Below are 25,980 nucleotides of genomic sequence, written 5' to 3'. Positions count from 1 at the left end.
TTGCAGGTTTTTTATTGGACGAAACAGAAGTTGGAATCTATTAACATTTCAAAACTTGCGTTCATACATGTTTCTGATTATTTTGTTAACACCAGCTAATACTTCCTAATCTAGTTAACCACTAATATAAAATGTCCTTTAGTTGTAAAATCTTGATTTCAATAGATTTCATATTATCTAATTCACATGCACTATATATTATGTGTTCACTGGGAGGAGGAAATACTCTCTTATTTAGCCTTCCACCAAAGTAAATACCATGGGCATTTAAAACTTCCAGTAAGTGTCCTTCTGAAAGATACCAGTACACTTGGGCTCAAACCCAACTTCCTGATTATCATACAACATCCAGCCTTCCCACACCTGTATAACCAAAATATTAGGCATTCTCTGTGTGGTTTCCACTTTCCTGATTGAATTCGGACTGAAATTTACATTTTTTTCTTGGACTTTGAATAAACCAGAATTTTCTTTTAAGTTTTAAAGGTTGTAATTTCTGGCTGTTTACATCAGAGCTCTAATTTAACTTTTTGTTATGTATGTACATAGGAATAAAATAACACGAAGTCTGTTTAAATTTTTTAAGCACACAGTTCTAGTGGCAAAGAAACTTCACTGATCGTACATGATCCTGATCCCTGAGATTCATAGCTTACATATTTATTTTTACTCTTTAAATAACCTGGTGTCAGGATATGTTTTTTATATACCGAATAACTGAATATAATTATAAAAGAAATTTATTAAGTCCCAGTATTATATTTTTAAATTAATGTAATTATTCTCTGAAGTGTTCAGTGTAAATTAAATAATCAGCATAAGCATTTAAAATAGCTGATATAGGGGCGCCTCGGTGGCACAGTCGGTTAAATGTCCGACTCTTGATCTCGGCTCAGGTCATGATCTCACAGTTCGTGGGTTCAGGCCCCGCATCGGGCTCTGTGCTGATGGTGCGGAGTCTGCTTGAGATTCTGTCTCTCCCTCAGCCCCTCCCCTGCTTGTGCTCTGTCTCTCAAAATAAATAAACTTAAAAAAAAAATTTTTTTAACAAAAAAAATTAAAGAAAATAAAAAAAATAAAATAGCTGGTATTTTGGGGTACATGGGATCTCTGTACTATTTCTTACAACTATGCATCCATCTAAAAGTATCTCAAAATAAAAAGTTTATTTTAAAAAGTGGTTGGCAATTTTAAAGCAAAAAAAACACAACAAATTCAAGCACTGTTAATGTATGAAAGCAAAAAATCTGACCTAATTCTTGTACCATATCACTGTCGTGATGTAAAAGCTTTATATAAAATTCATTAAAAACAACACTTAAAGGTTTTTTCCTGCCTTGTTTATTTAAATTTTTTTTTTTAACATTTATTTATTTTTGAGACAGAGAGAGACAGAGCATGAATGGGGGAGGGGCAGAGAGAGGGAGACACAGAATCAGAAGCAGGCTCCAGGCTCTGAGCCATCAGCCCAAAGCCTGACGCGGGGCTCGAATTCACAGACCGCAAGATCGTGACCTGAGCTGAAGTCGGATGCTCAACCGACTGAGCCACCCAGGCGCCCCCTGCCTTGTTTATTTAAAAATAACAATTACCCTAGACAGTCTTCACTTAGTGAGAGAAAGCCCATGGTAGAAAAATCAGTCTTAAATACCACAAGTCTACTCATTCTCTGGCTTACCTCAGAATTGTCCATGGCTGCCTTCAATATGCTGGCGTGTGCACTGACGGCCTGCACCGCGGCATTCTGGGCTATGATGGCCTGTTGAGTGATGCGAGCAGTTTGGCTCAGAGCATCTTCTAAGCTCTTAGCTACCGCTGAAATACAAAAACCGTTAGAAAACAAATCCCTCCTTCCTAAATAACTTTAAACTTCCCTGCCAATCCTACTGAGCCTTCCATTGCTTTCCCCAAAAATGTAAAAACAAAAATAACATACAGACTGAGAGAATCAGTTTCATTTGAAAGTATGGTAAAATATTAGTAATTACCAAATCTGGTGGAAACACCTATGGGGGTTCATTATACTATTTTTACTTTTATGTAGAACTGAATTTTTTCAAAATAAAAAGTGTTTGGGGATTTTTTAAGAAAAAAAAAATGCTTAAAGGCAGCTAGCATATACTTCAAAAAGGAGGAACAAAGTTTAGGACACTATAGCCCCTTTTAGCTATCAGAGGCTATAAATTTAATATAACCACCAGCATTTTTAGGTTTAAATAATGATCTTATAAAAAAAATAAAGTAAATAATGATCTTATAGAACCACAGGGAAAAAGAGGTACCCACTTCATCTACTCAGGAGGAAAGGATACTCCTAGCAAGTTATGTATATATACACACACACGTACACACATACACATGACAGACACACAAGAAAAAGAAAAAGACAAGAAAACATGCGAATAAAAAAGAAAAGTTGGTTTGGGAATGGAAAGTGTTTTGCTACAAAAGAACTCAGGAAACAGCCAGACACTGGTGTTCAAGAGGCTACGACCTATTAAGATCATATTTCTATTTGCTGCTTCAGGAATCAAAAAGAAACCTAATTAAAAAAAATAAATAAATAAAGCAAGGGATATTAGATACAATGCTAAAATGGCAAAATGATTCATTTGAAGAAAGAAAGCCAGTGAGAACAGTAATTTAAATCAGATAACAGATGATTTTTTAAAAAGGCAAAAATATTTGGCAGTTGAGACAAAAACAGAAGGTGATTCTAGGCAAAAGCAGCGTAAACTAGAACAAACGGAACCTAGGAACCACTTGTGGTACCTCTGCAACAAAGACAGAAGGAGCAAGGTGCTGACAAGAAAATACAAAGCTACGGATGTGAAGTTGAGGTTCTGAAGACACGGGATATGAAGAGAGGGATATAAAGAGGAAAAGAGGCAGGGAGAGAACATGCATGAATTAATGGGGTCACATCGAAGCAGTGTGACAAATAACAGTATACTACTTCACAGCGGCCCACAGGCTCGAAGTCTTCTTTAAGAGTCTATTCACTGTATTTGATTCCTTGTTATTGTTGTTGTTATTTTGTGGGGGGTTTTTTGCTATTGAGTTGTAGGAGTTCCATATATATTTTGTGTATCAACTTTTTTCCTATTCCATAGGTTGCCTTTTCATTTTGTTAGTTGTTTCTTCTGCCATACAAAAGCTTTTTTATTTTTAGTTCGATGTAGTTCCACTTGATTTTGTGTGCTTGGATTCTTGATCAAAATTACAAACGCATACATTCTTAAAGGAAAGCTTGGGAGAAAACTAAGAGGTGATAGACAAAATCCTTAAAATTTCCACTTTGCCCAAAATGAAATATAAGAACTGAACAACAACAAAGAGCACAATGAAACAGACATCGCCATCTTGGATTTACAACTTACTCCAAGGTGTCCATTTAATAAAAGGGGAAAAGTGAAAAGTATAAAAATATGAATAAAAGAAAAAAATAATCTTGACTTGAATTCAGGAAAAATTCTCCCAGGAAGTGGGAGTACAGAAATATTTCACTTATTTACAAGTCTTTATTCAACATTCTCAATTATTTGTAACCATGGCCAAGAACTCAGAAGAACACAAAAACACGACCAAAATCCAAGCAGCCAAACTGAAGCCCTACACCTATGCTCCTTCTGTCCCTTCCACTCTTGGCACAGGGAGGCCAATTCTAACAAACCTGCCTCCTCAGCATAGGTCAGAACCAATGCATTAGAAGGGAAACAGGAACCACTCAGGACAGACAAGCAGAAGTACGTGATGGAGAGAGACAAATAAAAACTATAAACAGCTGCCATAAGACTTTATTTTTTTTTTTGATTTTTTTTTCAACGTTTTTTATTTATTTTTGGGACAGAGAGAGACAGAGCATGAACGGGGGAGGGGCAGAGAGAGAGGGAGACACAGAATCAGAAACAGGCTCCAGGCTCCGAGCCATCAGCCCAGAGCCTGACGCGGGGCTCGAACTCACGGACCGCGAGATCGTGACCTGGCTGAAGTCGGACGCTTAACCGACTGCGCCACCCAGGCGCCCAAAACAGCTGCCATAAGACTTTAAAACAAACCTCTCTCAATCCAGCAACAACTACATATCCCCTACCTACAGAGATCACTGTATTGCAGCACAGTGCAATAAATTATGTTACCTATGCCTTCTTTAAGAGAGGAAAATATGTTTTTAGGTATCTAACATCTTTTTCTAGAACCATCAAAAAGTTTACCATAAAGTCGAAACTTAAAAAGGAATATGCTTCAGTTAGCTGGAAACCAGCCATATATACAATATTCCATCCTCCACCAATGTCAGATAAGGGGGCTACTACAGAGAGAGTCCAGAGATTGGTAATGAAGCAGAGCAGGAGCCATTCTGACCTGCACAAATACTGGAGTTAAACAACTGAAAGACTCTTCAGCAAGTTGCTAAAACATAAACAATTTCTATTCCCCAGCATACAGACTCTTTAGCACTAACCCTAATAAACACAAATGGAGAAAGTTATTATTTGGAATTTTCTCCAGATGTACACTAAGAATGCCTTTGCCACCTGGGTAAAGAAGTTTAAATGGAAAGAATACAAATGATGAAATAAAGGTGGTGCACGGAGAAATGCCACTAAAGAAACCAAACTAGCTGACAGAGGAAATGTGTGCCAATGACTGGAGAAGACAGCAACTGATGGAGATGACCCAAAGTACTTAAGAAGCCATCTGGTTTACATACACTCAATCTTAACTTGTTCTTGCTTTTCCTGTTGTGCAAGGCGAGCTGCAACTTCTTCGGGTGGTCGCTCCCGTACAGAAGTTGAGGATGCTTCCTCTTGCAGCAAAAGTAAATAAGAGGAAATCAAATTTCAGCACAGAATTTCAATAGCTCACAGGGGCATAAAAACACCACTGTACCTGCCAGCTCTATCAACTGAGGGCATTTTTGTCATCAGGATTCTAAAACCACATCATCAATGATTCCAACATGAAGAAACAGGTTTAGAATCAGCTCTAAACCTTTTGCTTTAAAAGATTTACACAGACTCCGAAATTTAAAAAATTCTCTAAGCAACACTGCAAATAAAACCAGTATATATGGGTACATACATACTGTCTAGAGGTTGCCTAGGCATTAAATAGTTCTGATGAGCAAATCGTTATAAAACCATAAATATAAATAAACTACCTGAAGCTGTAGGCTTGGATTTTCCTTCAATTCCAGGGTGATCAGTTTTTACAGATTCCTCGTGTTGAACTGCAGGGGCTGGGACTGACAGTGTATCACCTGCTGCAGAAATAATTTGAGCTGCCGCTGTAGGTCCTACAAATACACGTTACTCATGGTATTTATAGTTTCCTGGGTTAACAAAGAAGCATATAGGAATCTACTACTACTAGCACCAGGCAAGGCTTCCAGTAACAGTATTAAATGGCATTAAATCTTAAAATATAAGACACGCGCATAAGATTTACATAACACGGAAAAGTAGTAACAAAGCAGATGACCGAAAAATATTTTTTAAGAGTGGTAGAGAAGAGAGAAGAGGTGTGAGCAAGAACAGGATGACAGTTCTAAACACAAAAAGAAGAAAGGAAGGCTGAAGAAATTCAAGAGCTTATAAACAAGTGTGGGAAGAGAAAATGAGTAATTCTAGAGGTGAAAGGCAGGGGGGAAAAAAGAGCAACAGAATAGAGAGAAAAAAAAATTAAACCGAAAGCCTCATTTAAGAGATAAAGCTGGATTATCACAAAGCCTATTAACTGGTCTCTCTGCTCTGCTCTTGATCCCTTTATCTATTCTCCACCAAAGCCACTGATCTTATTAAAAGTCAGGTATCAATCAATACCCTGGCTCAGAACCCCCCTAACAGCTTCCCATCACACTCAGAATATGAAGCAAAATTCTTTTAACGGCCTCCAAAGAGTACCACAATAGGCTTTCTGCTTCCTCTCGACCTCATTTGCTACTGTTCTCTTCTCCACTCCAGCTTCATATGCTCCTTACTAGGTAAATATACCAAGCCTTTGCGCTAGCTAATCCCTCTGTGTGGGATGCTTTTCTCCCACCAGCCTTTTATACATGTCTTATTCCCTTATCTCTTTCTAGTCTTTGCCCGCTCCATTTTAAATTGCAATATTCCCCCCAACACATCACTTCTGACATCCTATACGCTTCACATGTATTTATGTGATTTTCTTCTCCTCATCCCACTAAGGAATATTTGCAGAGTTTGTGTTTGTTTTTATTGTTTTGTTCATTGCTACAGCCCCAGTGCCTAAAAGCATATTTGGCATATAGTAGACAATTAGTGAATATGTGAATAAAACAAAGAGGTTTAATCAAGGACAAAAGTGACTAAGGAGGAACACAGAAGTTCAAATGTATACTGAGCAGGTTAGTTAGGTAAGTGCCATAAATTATTGGTAACTCATGAAGGAAAAAAAAAATCCCCAGACCACAGCTAGACCAAGACACTTTCATCACTGAGAGGAGAAAGAAATGGTAAAGAGGTAAGAAAAGAGAATAAATCTTAAAATTCAAAGAGGAGAAAAGACTAGGAGTCAGAGGGGAAAAACATAAAAGGAAAAATGTTGGGGCACCTGGGTGGTGCAGTTGGTTAAGCACCTGACTCTTGATTTTGGCTCAAGTCATGATCTCACAGTTGTGAGATTGAGCCCTTCATCGGGCTCCATGCTGAACATGGAACCTGCATAGGATTCTCTCTCTCTCTCTCTCTCTCTCTCTCTCTCTCAAAATAAATATTAAGAAGAAAGAAAGAGAAAGTGTTGCAGGCAAGACAATTCTTGCTGTTATCCTCACTCAGTAGCTATTCAGAATGAGGTCCAATTCCATATCCCACTCAACTCCTCTAAAATGAGTGCCAAAATGACAGGTGTGAATGAACACTCCTTTCCCAGGGTAAGAACTAGGGACCCGAAGAGTTAACGTGGGGTGGGGGCCCCCTCTTGACTCTGAGTACAAATACATTAAAACAGTTCATTTACCTATAATTTAAAAAAAAGGATTCTAAATGTAAGTACCTGTTGTTGAAGCTGGAATGTCTCCCTTCTGTTTTTGTACTTGAGAGGCAGGCTGTTTAGACTCTTTCATTACCTCTGATACACTAGAGATTTTTAGTGGACCAGACTCACTCTTGGAAATAAAACACAGGTAACATTTCAGACACAATATTATTTTTTTTTTTAAGGCAGCATACTGTAACTTGTATTATTACAAAAGTCTTTCAGGCTTTTCATACAAAGTTAACACTTTACAATATAATGTATTTTATTAACCACAGTAAGGGAAGAGAAGTCATCATCCTAGAAAAATGCAGTCCCAAAACTTCATTCCAAATGACTGGCCCACATTTTAGTAGTAACAAAGGCTTTTCTTAGGGCAACCAATAAAGTACATGATGTAGAACCTTCCCTTTAAACACCATTTCTTTTCCACATACAACGCTGAGAAGACCATTTCCATCTGCTTTCTAAATCAAATTTTGTTGCGTTGTGTATACATTCAGTTAGAAACAAGTAATTTTCAGAGGGTCTGAGTAAAACTGAAAGTTTGTTTCTTTAATCTCCCAGATTCATGCAATTGCACACTAAAATACACAACCCAATTTTAATACCCACTTTTTCTCAGTTACCATCTGCCTCAAATTTAAGGCCTTATTCATTAACAAGACTGCCAGATGATATACTGGCAAAAGTGACTGAGTACCAAAATATTTTGCCAGAACTTGACAAGGGGACTCAGATATCTCTAACAGGACTACTCAAATATAATAAAAATAGTTCTGATCTCTGTCACTACCGGAAATTGGAAATATATGCATTTTCTTTTATTAATTTTTTATCATTTAAATCATGAAATACATGATCACTATAATAAGCAAACTAATACCGAGACATGCCTTTACTGCTCCCTTCCCTTCCAGCACTCTCAGGTAGCCATTGCCAATAGCCTGAAATCTATCTTTCCACCCCTGAGCATAAGCTCAGGTATGTATACACATATACAATTTTTCATTTTTTAAACAAACTAAAGTAGGGTTATATTATACAAATTACCACGTAACTCAGTTCCTGTTTTTGTTCTCATTTAATAATGTACCGTGGACAGTCTCTTCCAGGTCAAGAAATTATTTTTAGTTGCATAATATTCTAATTTAATTGCATATCTTAATGTAGTTGTAAACCCCACAATTTGGTCAACCATTCTATTTTGGAACATTCAAGTTGTTTTCTGCTTTTTTTGTTGTTGTGAAACATCTATGTCCACGTAACTGAAGAGTACTATAGTGTGGTCTCTGCGGGACAGTTTGCCAAAAAAGAGGAAGTGCTGGGTCAAAAAGGTTGTATATTTTTAGAAGATATTAACAGATCACTTTCACAGAAGGATCTAGCAATTCACACTTTCACAATAAACGTGTATGTACATGTATCTGTGTATAAATAAGATCTATTTTCACACTAAGTTGTTCCATTCCTCTTATTTCCAATCCTGTGTCAAAACCTTACTGTTGTATTAAAGTAGGATTATAACAAAGTCCAATTACCTGGAAAAGCAAGTGTCCTCTGACCCCTCCCCACCCCAACACTGTTCTGAAATGTTCTTAGCTAGTTTTGTACATTACTTAATCCTTTCATGTGAACGTTAAAATCATCTTATCTGATTCTTCAACATGTAGAAAAATTCATTAGAATTCTTATTAGATTTATGTGTATATGGTATGTATATACAGCTATACAAACATCATTTCTCTCGAAATTAAATCATTTCTCTCTCTCTTAAATTTCTAATCAAATTTAAGGGAAACTTGAGAGAAATGCATATATTAGAGAAAAATGACATTTTTTATGGTATTAAGTCCCATCCAGGAAAGTAACATTTGTCTCCATTTAGGCAGATCTTATTCCATGTCCATCAAAAAGATTTTAAGTTTATCTTCTCTCAATATTTATGATCTATACATAAATAATCACTTCGGCACAAAAAGGATTATCATGAAATAAAATGTAAAATGCAGTTTCTAAAAGCAACAAGTTGGTAATAATATTGAGTAGAGAATGAATAAATAGTAATAAAAACACTACCTGCTACTGTACTTCAGAGGGGAGAAAATACACTTTGGTGTATGCAGTGAAGGATGCAGGTCTTAAACAGAATATTAGTAGGCAAAAGAAAGGAAGTCACTATGGGTACAAGACCACTAACGGAAAAACTGTGCAAATGGAAAGCAGCTTTGTTCTCTGCTTTAACACAGGCCCTTGAAACACTGCCTGGTACATAATAATCACTTGATGGACATTTGCTGAATAAATGAATGGAAAGCACAAGGCATATTTGTAACGTAAACTGGCACAAAGCCAAGGATTTATGCGCAGGATGATTTGGAGATAAGGCTGGAAAGGTAAGAGCCAGACTGCTAAGTGTGTTAAATAGCAACCTGAACACCATCAAAAACCATAAACTACAGAAAATAAAGGAACAAATAGGCAGCTCCTAGGCTCACTTTTAACCACTCCTGGTTCTACTCTCCTTAGTCAGAACATGAAACAATCTCGAAAGTCTCTCTACATTCTACAGTCTCTGTCTTTCAAACGATAAGAAATGTATAAAACTTGCTGATTAAGTGATATCATGAAAATATCATGAAAATGTAATAGCACTTATTTTAGAAGATTCTCTGATACTGGTCAAGAGGATGGTCTAGGCTATGATGGGGGGTGGGGAGAGATCTCAGGGGTGGAGACTGGAAAGAAAGGGTTGGGGGCACAAAGAAACAGGTCTAGCTTGGAGATGATAAAGGTCAGAAATGGGATAAGGACAGTAGTAATGCAAGAAAAAAATTAATATCAGAGATTAAACAAGATAGGATAGCTAACAAAATATAGGCAACTATGAAGATGAATCCAAGAATCCTAACCTAACTATGTGACAGCATGGCACTATCTTTAACACAAAAAAAGCAAATCAGGAAGAGTGTAACTCTTGAGGTAGTACAGTATGGACCTGCCAAGTAATCCAAGTGGAAATGTTCAGCAAGATAGTTAGAGTGGAATAAGGGGAGGCCATGACGAGAGAGACAGACAAATCATCTACCAAAAATGACACTTGAAGTCATGTCAAGCAAGAAAAGAACACTACTCTGAACTGTTCAGCCTGTCTCCATGCTCCTAGAATTATGCCCAACCATTTCTCCTGGGTCATGTAAGTTCAAATAGACCCAACATTTTAGAATGAATCCACAGAATTCTGTTCCTTCACTACTAAAGCTGCAAAACTGTCTCTCTTGGCCAGCAAACACAGCAGTTTTAAAGTTCATATGGAAGAATAAATGATGTGGAAGACTGTTTTGAAAAAGCATGATAGGGCTGGGGGAGGGTGTGAGAGGACATTTGCCTTTCCAAATATTAACTTTGTTACAGGAATGGTCTGTAGACTACACTAGAGAAAAGAAATCCACCCAATTTCTAAGGAAGGAGTCAGCTATGTGCAGCCTCACAGCATAAACACCCAAGGCTAAATCAGCAAAAATCCACAATCTCTTTTGTAAATTTTTATTCAAAGCAGTTGTTTGAATGAAGAATATTTAAGATGTTTAAAAAAATTTTAGGCCTGATTTGGGGCGGGCGGGGGGAGGTGATACTCTGAATATGCACCAAGTCCCAGAAATACCAGAAGATATTCCTATCAACCAATCAGTAAGTAGCTCAAAATTCTGTGACTCTTGTTTTGTGGTCTAAAAAGAGCCAGTACTAACTAGAACCACTTGGGTTCTGTGTCATGACCATTCTATGTTTATGTTTTTAGTGTTCTAAGTCACAGCTTGATAGCTGCAACAGTGAAGGCTGTCAGAGAACACTCTCCGTCCACAGGGCAGACACAGTTACCTCTGCCCAATCGGCCTCTTCCATTTACCCTCGTGTGCCATGCAATTATTTTCTATGTGGTGGGTACTTAATGAGAACCCTCAACTCCAAAGGGATAAAAATCCAACTCTACAGGTTAATGTTAAAGAAAACTAACAAACACACATCTGGAAAATTCTATTTAATTATACATATATTTTCAAGATGAAAACAACATGCTTTTACAAGTACTCCGTAGGATAAACTGAAATATTTTTATGACTCTTACCGGCTTCTTTGGCAATGGAACAGGATAAGGTGGGGAACCAAGAACCATCTCAAAGAGTTTGTCTGAGTAAGGTATGGTTTTCTCTACACTTTCCCGAAAATGGGAATCCCATTTTGCATACAGGATAGTGCCACCAATACCTCCACCAACAAACAAAAGGCCAGCTCCCGCAATTTTGCCAGGAGACAACCTAAGTGAGAGAAATAGGAAACACATTTATATTCCTTGGCTCTCCCACACCAACTTCCTTAGACCAATGGTAAGGGTCTTAAAGACCCCTAACCTCTACCTCTCCACTGCTGGTTCAGATTTCAGCAGCCAAGTTTATTTCTATAGCTGCACATCATCTTTCACTGATTTGCTTTAAAACATATCTGCAATAGAAAATAACATTTATGGATAACTACATTTTTTAAGTACAGTAATATCTAGAGTAGGAAGAATTAAGTAACCTTAAAATTCAAGACGTTAAAAAATTTTCAAGATGTCCACAATCACAAGATTTCCTCTGAACCCAGAAAAGAAATACTAACTTTCAAAGCTCCTCTCTCCTTAATAACATTCCTGTAAATACAGTAAAATAAACCCTTTACAAAAGAAAGACAATATAAATATCAAATAAAACAAACACTTTTGAAGTTACAATGTGCTAAGTAGTAAATAGACATCTATTTGCCACAGAATGGAAGACAGCACATGAGGGAGGGAGGCTGTCTACCTTGGATGTCACCTAACTACAAAAGAACTAAAAGGAGGATCATAACAAATTTTCACCTACAAATAAATAATGCTCCAAAAATATTACAGCAAACCTCCAGTGTCTGTACCCCTTAACAAAAAGATTTTAAGCAGCTATTCCCATATTCATGGAAAACACATATGCACACACATTCGTCAACAACAGCTAAAAGTCTGTTGACAGGGAGACCACATACCTAGAACTGCCTGAAGTAGAGTATCTACGGCATGGTCGTAATGGACGTAGGACAAACTTCCCACAGAGACAGCTCTAGAGAGGAAAGAGAAAACGTCACAACCAATGCACAAAGAATCTGGGATGCTTTTAGGGTGGTAACTCAGATGAAGAATTTTTATTACAAATGTCTTTGTTAAACAAAAAATTATTTTACTTTGAGAAATTAACTTATAGACCCTTAACAAGAGTGATGCTTCCAGTACCCCAAGGTTCAGGTTAGATAATTTTTAAGATTAAAAAAATTATCAGATTATGATCAATTAGCACTTTCAAGTGTTATGTATGCTAATTATTTCTTGGACACAACTGGAATTTGCCATATGCTTTTCTAGTTGGCAAGAAAAAGTAAAACAATAGCATAAAACATCTATTTTTACTTTGTAAGCTTTAGACATCTGAAAAATCACCCATACAAAACACCACATTGTAGGATGTATACAAATCCATTCAGGGGAGAGATCCAATCTTAGGTTAATTTATCTAGAAAAATTTATCTTATCCCGTCTATACGATAACTATGGGGCCAGTCAATTCCCAAAGACACTCATTTAAATCTAAAAGTACATCTTGGTTTTTGCATAGTGTATAATTAAACTAAAAGCCAATAATTTTAAGAAAAAAATGTCAATGTTGTAAATGCTCAGTAATTACCTCCATGTAACTACTAATCTATTTTTACCCGAAAGCAAATGATCGGACCAACACTTTGAAATTTGTTTTAATCAAAGTAAAGCACATAAATGCAAATGTTTCTTAACAATATGCAGATCCCTTAAATAAAACAAATGAACATGTATCTAAATACCATTGGGGAAGGTTTTGATAAATTTAAAGCTATTCATAGCAATCAATCTGAAATTTCAAATTTATTGCATCAACAAAATCTTTCTTTATACCAAGTAGAAAATCAAACTGCAACAAGTCAAAGGGGAAAAATGTGTTCTCCAGGTTTCTTGATGAATTGCATTCAAAGAATGTCAGAAAAACACAAACTTTCTTTTAGAAGTATTGATCAAAGGACACATAAAATTACTCTAGAATTACAGTTGCAATTTACACTCTATTTGCCAAAGCCTAAAGGTAAACATTAATGTCACAACACGTTTAGGAAAAAAAAAACAAAACAAGCAGCTAGATGTTTTACAACATGTAAAGCAGTTATAGTTGGTATTTTAAAAGTATTTCAATTGCTACCTAACATCGAGAATTCTCAACATCTTTCTACTGCATTTAATAGAAAGGCATGTTTTCCTACTATTCTATAAAGTGGGTTATGTAGGGGCACTTGGATGGCTCAGGTCATGATCTTGCAGTGTGAGTTCAAGCCCCACATCGTCGGGCTCTGTGCTGACAACTCAGAGCCTGGAGCCTGCTTCGGATTCTGTGTCTCCCTCTCTCTCTCCGCCCCTCCCCCGCTCATGCTCTGGCTCTGTCTCTCTTTCTCTGTCAAAAATAAAAATAAACATTAAAAAAAAATTTTTTTTAAAGTGGGTTATGTGGAAGTTTAAACAGAACTGCATCTACTTTGATAGGTCAACAACTCCATCTTGTTGACTTAGAAAAGAAATATTAGGAAACCACTAAAGTTGTACTTATTTAAGGTTCTATTCTTTACTTTCAGAGGTACAAAAAAGTATTCGACTCAAAAGTTAAGACACTTTTTTTTTTTTAATTTTTTGAGAGAGAGAGAGCGCGTAAGCGGGGAAGGAGCAGAAAGAGGGAGACAGAATCTGAAGCAGGCTCCAGGCTCTGAGCTGTCAGCACAGAGCCCGACATCGGGCTCAAACCCATGAACCGAACAGTGAGATCATGACCTGAGCCGAAGTCGGCCGCTCAACCAACTGAGCCACCCAAGCACCCCTCATTTGTTTAGATTCCACACACAAGTGAAATCATGGTATCTGTCTTTCTCTGTTTTGACCACTTTTAAATAAGACTGAACTTCTTCATATTCTTTTCTCTTTATATATAAAGAGAAATTAGCCATGTGTCTGCTAATTCCAAATGTTTTTATCCAATTTGTGATCTGATTTTTTCTTTGTTCATGGTAGTTTATGCCATGCAAAAAACTACTTTCATGTAGGCAAAACTGTCAATCTTTTCTTATATGGCTTCTAGGTTTTCTCATATTCTTAGAAAGCCACCCTCAGATTATAAAGTGATTCTTCAATATTTCTTCTACTCTCATAGTTTCATTTTTTAAAATATATAAATCTTTGAAATTAGTGTAAAATATGGATTCAAGTTTATTTTTTCCAAATGTCTATTCAGTCATCCCTAAATCATAGACTGAACAATCAGTTTTTTTCCAATAATTTGAAATGCCACCTTTAAAACACACCAAATGCCTTGCTGCATTTAGATTTCTTATTTTGTTCCACTGATCTACACTAATTCTACAATGTTTTAACTACTGCATCTTAGAATTAGCTTTTGGGGCACCTGGGGAGCTCAGTCAGTTGAGCATCCAACTTCAGCTCAAGTCATGATCTCTCAGTCGTGGCTTTGAACCCCACGTCGGACTCTGTGCTGACAGCTCAGAGCCTGCAGCCTGCTTCGGATTCTGTGTCTCCCTTTCTCTCTGCCCCTCCCCAGTTCGCGCTCGGGCTTGTTCGCTCTCTCTCAAAAATAAATAAACACTAAAAAAATTTTTTTAAAAAGAAAGAATTAGCTTTTAATCTGGTAGGGCTTGTCCTCTCTTAAGTACTATTATTTTTCAGAATTTTTCTGGATATTCCCTTTTTTTTTTGAAAGCTGAGCTATCAAAATGCTTTCAATTAAACATACCATTATAAAATGAACCCTGACTTAAGAGTGTATTAAATGTGAAAAAAAATTATCTTTTATGGCCAAAAATTGATACCAATAAAGTTTCCTACTTCTGTATGAGAAAAAAGTAGAAATGATGACTGTATCATGACTCAAATTTATAGGGTGTTTATCTAAACCAGTGGCTCTTGATTTTAAAAAATTTAAGTATCCTACTCATTAGCCAACAATATGTAGCATGTAATATCCTAAAGCAGTTGTAAAAGTTAGAAATTTATGGTTTTACCACCCAAGTATGAGTATGAGCCCATATACCATACGCAGTTTTACCTATATTTAAGAAAAAAAATCTCTTCTAAGTCTCTTTTAATCTATGAGTTTTCCCTCCAATAATTAATTTATTGAAGAACCTGGGTTACTTGATCTGTAGAATTTTCCACAGACTAGATTTTGCTTAAGATACGATTTAACATGATCCTGTCTTCTGTATTTCCCGCAAACCAGAGTTAGAGCCAGACACCTGCTCAGACTCAGGTTTATTTTCTCTGGCAAAACTTTAGGTGGTGTCGTGTTCTCTCATCAGGAGGCACTCAAAGGCTGGTTATCTCTTTTTATGATGTTATCAACTGTGTTGATGTACAATGTCTAGATCCATTAATTTACTGGAAGTTGCAAAATGTGGTAATTCTACTATTTTTCATTTATTATCTGACATATTTTTCAAAGAGATATTTTTCCTCATCTACAGTTTGGTTGCCCAAAGTACAGTTCATAAGGCAGGATAAATGCTTCTTTTTATCTTTTTATCCATTTTTATCCATTTATTATCCATTTTTATCCACTTATACTCTGATAATCACCAATTGTGGGTTTTAGGGGTTTTTGTTCATTTATTCATTATGACAAATTGTATTTTCCAAAAATTATTACATTTCCCATCTGACCTGGTTTTCCAGAACCTTGCCATTTTCCCCGGAACCTTGCAACTTCATGAGACCTCAAAAATCTCCTAACACAGCCCAGAAATCTTCAGAACTAAAATGTAATATGTTATTTATATAATCAATGTTTTCATTTGTATAATTTTTACCTATATAATACATATTATTTATTATTATAAGATAATAAATGATGTTATTTAATACCACTAAGTTTGGGGTAATCTGTTATATAACCATAACCAAATGGATACTTGTACCTAGAAGCAACGGGCTGCTGCAGTAAAACATCAAGCATGTGGGGTGGATGGAGGGTGAGAGTTGGAAGGACCTTGAAGAGACTTAGCAGAAGCCTAATGGTCTTCATGGAAACCACTGGTGAGGGCTTCAGAAAAGTGAGAAAAATGTTTTGGAAACCTGGAGGAAAAAGGATCTCTGTGTGTGGTGTCTGAAGTTTGTCAAAGTTGTCACCTGTGGTAAGGCATGACAAACAGAAAATTAGGAGCCATACCTAATGAACTGATAAGATTTAGCTAGAGAGTTTCAAGCAGAATGCTCAAGAGTACCAACTAGTTTCTTTTAGCAGAGTATAAGGGTAAAAATGAGCTTCAAACAAGCCACAAAACCTGTCTAGTTTTCAAGTACAATTTAAAGGAAATATTAAGGAGCTAGGACTTGATAAGTTCAAAAATAAAACTGTTTCTCATTCTCAGCCTTTCCAGTCTACAAAAATACTTGAAGACCTCCAAGTTCTAAGGAGGTGCTCTTCACAGAATCTTTTCACACACAGAAAAGGCCCCTTGCGAATCCTAAGGGGATACTTCCACAGTCTTTTTGTTAAACAACAGGGCTACAAAGAATCTTAAGGGTTTTACTCCATAGCGGCCTCACAGGGAGTCCAAAACGGCGAAGGGCTTAATCTTAATATTTGTGGGTGTAGCTTTTGTCTCATGGAGAAAACCCCAAAAAGACCCACAGGAAACCCAAAGTTAAGATAATAATATTTTCTGGAAAAGGAAGGATAATTCAAGGGATGAAACCATGAGCCCAGAGTAGAACCAAGGGCTACGAAGGATCATTACCAACCAGTACAAATTAAGAAATCAGCAACACGTGCTGTATGTAAATACAGCTATATTCCTCTGAAAGTTAGTTTGAACACCTGTTTTCAACTTTTTGTTGAGGTGGAATTGCAGGGTCATATGGTAATTCTATGTCTAACTGCATCATTTTACATTTCCAACAGCAATGTAGGAGGGTTCAATTTCTCTACATCCTGACACCTGTTATTTTCTGTTTTTATTATAGGCATTCTAGAGAGCATGAAATGGCTATTTCATTGTGGACCTGATTTGCATTTCCCTAACGTCAACAGATTTTTAACATCTTTTCATGTGCTTTTTTTAATGTTTATTTTTGAGAGAGAGAACTCACACAGGGGAGGGGCAGAGAGCAGGGGGGGGGGGGGGGACAGAGGATCCAAAGTGGGCTCTGTGCTGACAGTATCAAGCCTGATGTGGCGCTTGAACTCACAAACCATGAGATATGACCTGAGCCGCGGTCAAACACTTAACAGACTGAGCCACCCAGGCGCCCCTCCTGTGCTTCTTAATTACTTATATATCTTGTTTGGATTAATGTCTATTCAAGTCCCTTGCCCCATGTTTTATTTGGGTTGTCTTTTAGTTGTTGACCCGTAGGAGTTCTTTACATATTCTGGATATTAGATCCTTATCAGATACGTGGTTTGAAAATATTTTCTCCCACTCTTTTCACTCCTTTGATGAATAAAAATTTTTAATTCTGATGAAATCCAATTTATCTTTTGGAGTCATATCTAAGAAACCAATGCCACATCCACTTTGACATCTAGAGCTCTCTTTCTTAAGCAGCAAGTTAATCTCTCCATATAAACTAAATATCCTACTTTAACACACTTCTGAGTTCTGGAATTCCTTTTACTAATAATACTAGATGATAATAATATCTAAACTTATGATGTAGAAAAACCTATGCTGTTTCAAAGCAATCTGCCTTGACACATGACTTTGTAATAAATATTATAAGGTTAGCATTGCTATTTCTAACCTATAGAAACATGATTTTTAAAAACTGATATGATAAAACATACAACTCCCATATTATGTTCTTGCACAAACCCCCTATTCCTTAGCTCCAAACTAACACGAACATACAAAAAGAAACCACAACCTGGAAACAAGTAACTATAATAAATAATCCCCTCACATGAACCCTATCTGGAGGTTCCAGGTTTTCCCTCTAGATATTGCTGGTTGCTATAACTGATGTTTTGGTGGGTTTTGTCATAAGGATTCCTCCCACACAAACAAGACACCCAGAAGTTAATGCCCAGTTCTACATCTGAAATGCAGATTAGTATGTGACAACTTAAGTTTTTCTACAGTTAACTTAAAATATTTTATAAGAATCATGAAGGGGCAAAAAAAAAAAAAAAAAAAAAAAAAAAGAATCATGAAGGGGCGCCTGGGTGTCGGTTAAGCCCCGACTTCGGCTCAGGTCATGATCTCACAGTTCATGAGTTCAAGCCCCGCATCAGGTTCTGTGCTGACATCCCAGAACCTGGAGCCTGCTTCAGATTCTGTGTCTCCCCCCCCCCCCCCCGCTCCTTCCCCAGTAGTGCTCTGTCTCTCAAAAATAAACAAACATTACAAAAAAAAATTTTTCTTAAAGAATCATGAATTAAGGTTAAAAATATATCACACCAAAAAAATGCAGTAAGCAGCATTATCTCTCAGCATAGACACATTCTGTATCTAAGTACCCTTCAGTTACAACAAGGAAATGGCAGATATTAATCAATATGGCAAAAGAAATAACACTTTAATTTTTCCTGCATATATGTATGTATATGATTCATATATTCTCACTCGCATGTCTTAAGTTACAGTGTAAAATTTATTCCAAAATGGTTTGAAAGCCACTGGCCTAAAGAAATGAAAATAAGGAAAAATAAAAATGACTCTAGTATGGGTAAAAGCAAACAGCAAGCTTCATGATATATTAAACTACTTTCTACCGTGTGTGCTTGGCAGACATTACTACTAACATATTGTTTCACAGTCCTAATTAAAAAAAAAGAATTCTAGACGATGACAGCTAAAAATGTCCACACACAAATTCAATCTGAAACTAGTCCTGCTATCAAACTGGTCATAAACAAACTGGCTTTGTCAACCCTCAAGAACAATGTTTCTTTCTCTTAAGTGATACACAGATAAGATTCTGTATATGCAGATGACCACTACCAAATGGATAGTTTGGGAGAGGGCTAGGCTAGGCTGAAAACCCAGGTCCTCCAAACACCCCCAACTCAACAAAGGTTGGGCCTGGTGATGCAGTCAGTACTGGGATTAAGATGACAAATGGTGTGAAGTCTGAGAAATAAACTGAGGAAAAACTAGAGCTCTGAAGCACATTTCTGGAAAGAAAGAGGACACAAAACAGAATAATTCATTTCTATTGAATATCTACACGTAAGGAATTTAGGGATGATAAGTCCAGACACAAGTAATAAGACAGATGCCATGTGACGGTTAATTTTATGTCAACTTAGAGGGTGTTTTTGGAGGAGACTAACATTTAAATCAGTGAATTGTGCCGTAAAGCAGATTGCCTTCAACAACGTAGGTGGGCCTCATCCAATCAGTTGAAGGCCTAACCAGAACAAAAAGACCAGTCTCCCCCAAAAGAGGGAGAATTCTCCAGCAGACTGCTTTCATTCTGGAACTGCACATCAGCTCCCCAGGTCACTGGCCTTCAGACTAAAACTGCACCACAGGCTCGCCTGGGTCTCTGCATACCAAGCCTGCTAGCTCCATTGCAGATGTTGGACTTGCCAGCTTCCAAAACTGCGTAAGCCAATTCCACACAATAAATCCTTTTATTTATATACGTATCCTATTGGTTCTGTTACTCTGGAGAACCCTAACACATGATCAGAGATTCTAAAACCTATGGGGCTTTAAGTGAGGTCACATGTACTCATGGAGATTAAGAAAAATTAACAGAAAATAATTTATTTTTTAATTCAAACATGTCATAAATATTTACTGAGCATCTATTAGAAGCCAAGGACTAGGGTCAGTACTAGAAATAGAGCAGTAAAGGACACAATCCCGTTGTGGAGCTTACATTTTAATGTGGCAAACACGCGATAAATATACATTATGTCAGCTTTTGGTAAGAGCTGTAAAGTAAATGTAGGGTAGGGGTAAGTTCAGAGGCATGCAAGGAAGGAGAGAGTGGTCAAAGTTCTATATTAGATAGGAGAGGCCTCTCTAAAAGGAAGGTGATATTTGAGAAAATATCAAAATGAAAGAAGCTAAGCAAAAATGTGTGGGAAGACTTCAGGGCAAAAGAAACAGCAAATGAAAAGGCAATGAGACTAAAATAAAATAGGAACAAAAGGTAATGAGGTATGTGCTAGAGATATCAAGACGGAACAAGGCAGAGTAGGAAAATGAAATAGGCAAAGAGTAGATCATGAAGGGCCCAGTGGGTGTGGTAAAGAGTTTATATTTTATTCTCAATGTGATAGGATGTGAATGAAGGGCATGTCATGATCCGTATGCTTTTAAAAAAAGACTTCATTAACTACTACATAAAGAATTGACTCTAGAAGGGCAATGGTAAAAGCAGGAAAACATTAAAGAAGATGAAGTTTGATGGAGTGGAAAGGACTGTGACAAATAGAATATTCTAGATAAAGTTGACACATCAAACAAGGAAAAGAAAATCTGAGTACAAAGTTCAAAAGAAGCTAGTTAGTCATCTGCTTCGGAATTAAAATTCTCAGAATTGATATAATCCCAAGTAAGAGTATATAGAGAGATGGAACAATGAGATCTCACTACACATGTATTAGAATGGCCCAAGTCCCTAAAACTGACAATACCAAATGCTGATGAGGATGTGGAACACAAACTCCCATTCAACACTCCTGAGAATGCAAAAACGGTTCAGCCACTCTGAAAGATAGTTTGGCAGTTTCTTACAAAACTAAACATATAATACAGCAATCATGCACCTTGGTATTTACTGAAAAAAAGCTGAAAACTTCTGTCCACACAAAACCCTGCACATGAATGTTTAGACCAGGTTTATTCGTAATTGCTAAAACTTGGAAGCAACCAAGATATCTTTCAGCAGGTGAATGGATAAATAAACCGTGGTACATTATTATTCAGTGCTTAAAAAATTAAAAGAAAAAAAAAAAAACTATCAGGCCCTGAAAAGACATGGAAGAAAGTTAAATGCATATTACTAAGTGAAAGAAGCCAATGTGAAAAGGCTACATAGTGTATGATTCCATCTATAGGACATTCTGGAAAGGCAAAACTATGGATAATAAAAAGATCAGTGGTTGCCAGGAGGTGAGGAAAGAAAGTGATAAGTGGAGAATAGAAAATTTTTAAGACCGTGAAAATGTTCTGTACAATACCATAATGACTGATACATGTCATCATATATCTGTCCAAACCCAGACAATGTACAACACCAAAAGTGAAACCCAATGTAAACTATGCACTTTGGGTGATTATAATATGCCCATGTTAAGTTCATCGATTGTAATAAACGTTCTACTCTGATGGGGGATACTGATGATGGAAGAAGCTATGCATGTGTAAAGCTAAAACCGCTCTTAATAAAGTTAAGTACTGGGGCACCTGGGTGGCTCAGTTGGTTAAGCATCTGACTTCGGCTCAGGTCATGATCTCGCAGTTCATGGGTTCAATCCCCATGTCAGGCTCTGTGCTGACAGCTCAGAGCCTGAAGCCTGCTTTGGATTCTATGTCTCCCTCTCTCTGCACCTCCCTCATTCCCACTCTGTCTCTCTCTCAAAAATAAATAATAAAACACTAATTTTTTTTTTTTTAAGTCTTAATTAAAATAAAAAGGAAGAGAGATGGGAAAAGAGGGCCTTGGGGATATATTCAGAGGTACAAGGAAGACAGATTCGAGAGGAAAAAGGAAAGAAATGAAGGGTAAAATGAGCCCCAAGATACATGAGAAAAGCCAAAAGAGTAAAAAAAAAAAAGTTTCACAAAGCAACAATATCAAATGCTACAGAACAATTGAGGAGATAGTTAACAATAAACCAATGGAGGTGCCTGGGTGGCTCAGTCGGTTAAGCCTCCAACTCTTGATTTTGGTTCAGGTCATGATCTCACGGTTGGGGAGATCGAGCCGTGCAGGGGGCTCCACACTGACAGCACGGAGCCTGCTTAGGATTCTCTCTCTCCCCCCCTCTACTCCTGTTCGCAAACATGCTCTCCCTCTACAAATAAAGTTAAAAACAAAACAAAACAAAAAGAATAAACCAGTGAATTTTACAAAATACCAATTTTAAGACCATAAGAAAATGTGAATGTTGGGGCGCCTGGGTGGTTCAGTCAGTTAAGCGTCTGACTTCAGCTTAGGTCATGATCTCACAGCTTGTGAGTTTGAGCCCCACGTAGGGCTCTGTGCTGACAGCTCAGAGCCTGGAGCCTGTTTCAGATTCTGTGTCTCCCTCTCTTCTGCCCCTCCCCTGCTCACACTCTATCTCTCCTTCAAAAATAAACATTTAAAAAAAAAAAGAAAATGTGAATGCAAGCCAGAAAAGGGTTCATATTTTAGTATGAAGCTTTAGTCTGTTTTCTTCTAACTTCCTAATTGGGAGCCCAGTAAGTGGAAAATGTTTTGATGAAGGCAAGGAAGAAAAAATAATTTTGGACTTTATGCAGAAATAGGAGACAGAGCCTATGAGATCTGGGGGAGAGCTCTGTGTGCCTTCCCAGGCTGGAGTGTTGCATGGTCACTCAGCAATTCAGCAAGGGTCTGATAGGGGAGCTGGGTAGCTTCCCAGGGTCCTGGGTGACAGGTATCAGCTGTGTAACTTGGTCGTTTGAAGGGAATGCCCAGGACACAGACATGTCAGTGATTTTCATGCATTTTTCCCCCATTACTACAGCCTCCCTGTATAAGCTCATAATTACATCTTCAGCCCTGGAGTATGTAAAGAGATTAGTATAAGGGCGCCTGGGTGGCTCAGTCGGTTAAGCATCCGACTCGGTTTCAGCTCTGGTCATGGTCTTGCAGTTTGGTGGGTTTAAGCCCCGCATCAGGCTCTGTGCTGACAGCACGGAGACTGCTTGGGATTCTCTCTCTCCTTCTCTCTCTGCCCCTCCCCCACTCACACTCCCTCTCAAAATAAATAAACTTAAAAAATTTTTAAAAGAAACTAATGGGCCTAGTGTATACTAGCCTATAGACCATATATGCATATACAGAATAGGCTGTTCTAGAATAGTCTATACTCCTGCCTCCTTAGTCTCTTAGATCTGTCTTTTGTGCTTGGATCAATTTCCTAAAACATTTTTATGTTACTTCCTTCCTCTGAAAACCTTCATTGACTCCCTGTAGCTTGAGAAGAAACCCAAAGTCCTTGACTGGCATCCACATTCAAGGCCTTCACAATTTGAGCCAAGGTAGCTTCCCATTCTTATTATCTGTGGGCCCTTGACAAGAAGTGTGTACTGTGGCCAGGCTCATCTGGTCACTGTCCCCGCAACAGGACTTGTGTTTCTCCTCCTTCATGACCCTATTGCTATCATTCTCTTTCGAGTGTGTCTGCACACCATCATCTCTAAATCCCCTCCATCCTGGCTCCCATCTCCACTGCTTTTGCTGATGGTGACATCTACCTATACTGTCACTGTGGCAATGAGATGATTGCTTTGTAAGTGTCTCAGGCTGTGCCATGAGCTCATGACAACCATGACACAAACTGAGGGCAGAATAAGAAGATTGTGCCAGGAAAGGAGAGCTCCAAAGACAAACCAACATTTCTGCCCTGAAAGGCAGCTCAACTTCCTCCATTCTTCTAGTCTCATTTGGGTACTGCATTAGGAGAGACACTAAGATGGTCCCCCAAATCCTCACCCCCTGTTAAGCCATGATGATTAGGGTTGTATGGCAAAAGGGATTTTGCAGGTGTAATTCAGGTTACTAATCAGTTGACTGAGTTCATCAGAAGGGAGGTTTTTCTGGTGGGCCTAGCCTAATCATATAAGCCCTTTACACGTTGGTCTAGAGATAAGAAGCAGGAAAGTTAAGGGAAACTTTTGAAGTCAAAGAGACAAGCTCCTCGTAGCCTGCAAGAAAGCAAACACCCATGTTATAAATTGGCGCTGAGGACCTTGTGGCAAGACACTTCTAACAGCCTCTAAGAGAGCTAGGTGAGAGCAGGCAAGAAAAGAGGAACTTCAGTCCTTCAACTGCAAGGGCCTGAATTCTGCCAATAAAATGAACTTGGAAGAGGACCCTGAGCTCCAGATGAGAACCATAGCAGCATCAACACCTTGACTGCAACTTTGTGTAGCAATGAACAAAGAACCCGGACCATCCATGACTGGAAACTGTAAAATAATAAATGGGTGTTTTTAACCTGCCAAATTTGTGGTATTTGTTATGCATCAATAAAGAACTAATACAGACCCTACTTTCCTAAAGGAGAAGCTGCTTCTATCCCGGCAACAAGTGGGGATACAAGCAAACTTAAAGGAAAAAAAAAAAAAAAAGCTGACTTTTACTATTTCTAACTCACTATGACCAGGGATTTTGTTCAATTACTGCCTGAGTAACAGTACCTGTTTTGCAATAATTTTTACAAAATATCAATGTTCTGCAAATTGTGAGCAATGTTAACAGGTTTACTTTTTTATTTCCAATTTTAGAAAATTACTTTGATAACCATGCAGGAATAAAAGTCACTGGGTGTCTAGGCTTCTTGGATGTCTGCCAAAGTTGTGCCAGCACCTGGAGAGATATATTCCTAGGCTAATCTCAGAAATGAGCCAAGGTCATGGCTCCTGTCCTTCCTTAGTACCAAGAGTTTTTACTCCATAAACCACAACCTTTCATTTTTGTTTAGAATAAGAATAGCTCAGAGGAGCTCTCAGCTACAAAAAAGAAAGTCCCTCCCTAATAATTACAACCTTGACCCCTAAAGCGCGGACTCTAACAGTCTAAACATCTTATTTAAGATTCAAAAAGCCAAGGCTATGCATTTCCTGCTGGGAACTGTAGTTCTCCCCTCGACCTTCAACCACTGGCTGCGCGAAACCTATCACGAGCCCAACCGGCGACCCCAGCGCCGGCAGCCACGATTGGTCCCCGACTGGGGCAGCGCGGGGCTGATTGGATGACAGGTCCCCGAAGCCGTGCCTACCTTCCTGCGCCCGCCTACCCGCCACCGACTCCTTTCTACACCCCATCCCGCTTCAGCAATAACCCTCAAGTCATCCTGTTGGGCTAAATCCCCAACTAACTGCCTCACGGGTCCGCCCGGGACTCTCGCGGATGAGGGCGACCCTGACACACGCCTCTCTCCCGGGGCCTAGACAGAGAGAAAGCCTCCCCCATTTTCCGTTGGTTGCATGCATGAAGTCAGCCTGACCACGCGCTCTCTCTCCTCGCGCCCCCGCGCTCACCTGGGCGGCGGCAGTCACACCCGATAACTGACAGACCCGCAGCATCTCGGCCAGGGGGACCGCACTGCTGGCGTACGCGGGAGCTACCGCGGCGGCGCTAGTAAGGGAGAGCGTGCGTGAGTGCGTGCCTGCGTCCGTGCCTCCTCTCCGCGCCGGGCGGGCGTACCGGAAGGGCAACCAACGTCGCTGCGCACGCGCAGCTCCCTCTCTCGACTCCGCCTAGGCGGCCCGGAGAGGGTGGGCCCTCCTCAGGCGGAAAAGGCGATTTCTCCTTCCGGGTCTCTTTCGGAATTCTTTGTAGCCCCAAGAAGGAGTTAGCTGGGGAATCAGGAGGGTGAAAGGGAGTCGAAAACATCAGTGCGGAAAACAGCTGTGATTCTTCGAACAATTCAAGCCAGAAAATATCTCAGCCGCCTCTTTCACCTGGATACTTAGTAGAAAGCAGTCGATCTGGCGAAAGTTAACGTAAACAATGGTGTTGTCTTGGTTTGCGTGTTCGCTTCATTTGGTAGCCTTTCTTGAGGAAGTCATCCTGATTACGGGACACTGAAGGAACAGTGGAGAGACCTTTGTGCGGCGTGTGTTTGTTGTTCACGTATCTAATAAGTGGTAGCGCAGAGATAGAAACCCAGATTCTTCGGGTTCCATCGCTTC

The 25,980-nt window shown here is 38.5% G+C and overlaps 1 protein-coding gene across 12 annotated transcripts in view; it reads right to left on the bottom strand.

Annotated features, from left to right (window-relative positions):
- Nucleotides 1-25,511, bottom strand: part of IMMT (inner membrane mitochondrial protein) — a 39,556-nt gene extending 14,045 nt beyond the window's left edge. For 2 of the 12 annotated variants that reach the window (XM_058683427.1, XM_058683428.1), the window contains exons 1-7: nucleotides 25,327-25,507; nucleotides 12,064-12,137; nucleotides 11,129-11,318; nucleotides 7,021-7,132; nucleotides 5,165-5,299; nucleotides 4,715-4,810; nucleotides 1,679-1,815 (exon numbers count right to left, since the gene is read on the bottom strand). In XM_058683427.1, coding sequence (XP_058539410.1) covers nucleotides 1,679-1,815; nucleotides 4,715-4,810; nucleotides 5,165-5,299; nucleotides 7,021-7,132; nucleotides 11,129-11,318; nucleotides 12,064-12,137; nucleotides 25,327-25,371 — 789 coding nt within the window. In that variant the 5' untranslated portion in view covers nucleotides 25,372-25,507. Of the gene's footprint in view, nucleotides 1-1,678; nucleotides 1,816-4,706; nucleotides 4,811-5,164; nucleotides 5,300-7,020; nucleotides 7,133-11,128; nucleotides 11,319-12,063; nucleotides 12,138-25,326 lie in introns of those variants that run through there. The other 10 variants (XM_058683430.1, XM_058683432.1, XM_058683431.1 and 7 more) reach the window with 7 other exon arrangements.
- Nucleotides 25,512-25,980: the final 469 nt, after the last annotated feature.

Source organism: Neofelis nebulosa, chromosome 9, assembly GCF_028018385.1.
Source record: "Neofelis nebulosa isolate mNeoNeb1 chromosome 9, mNeoNeb1.pri, whole genome shotgun sequence".
NCBI lineage: Eukaryota > Metazoa > Chordata > Mammalia > Carnivora > Felidae > Neofelis > Neofelis nebulosa.
This window is presented reverse-complemented; position numbering and strand designations above follow the sequence as displayed.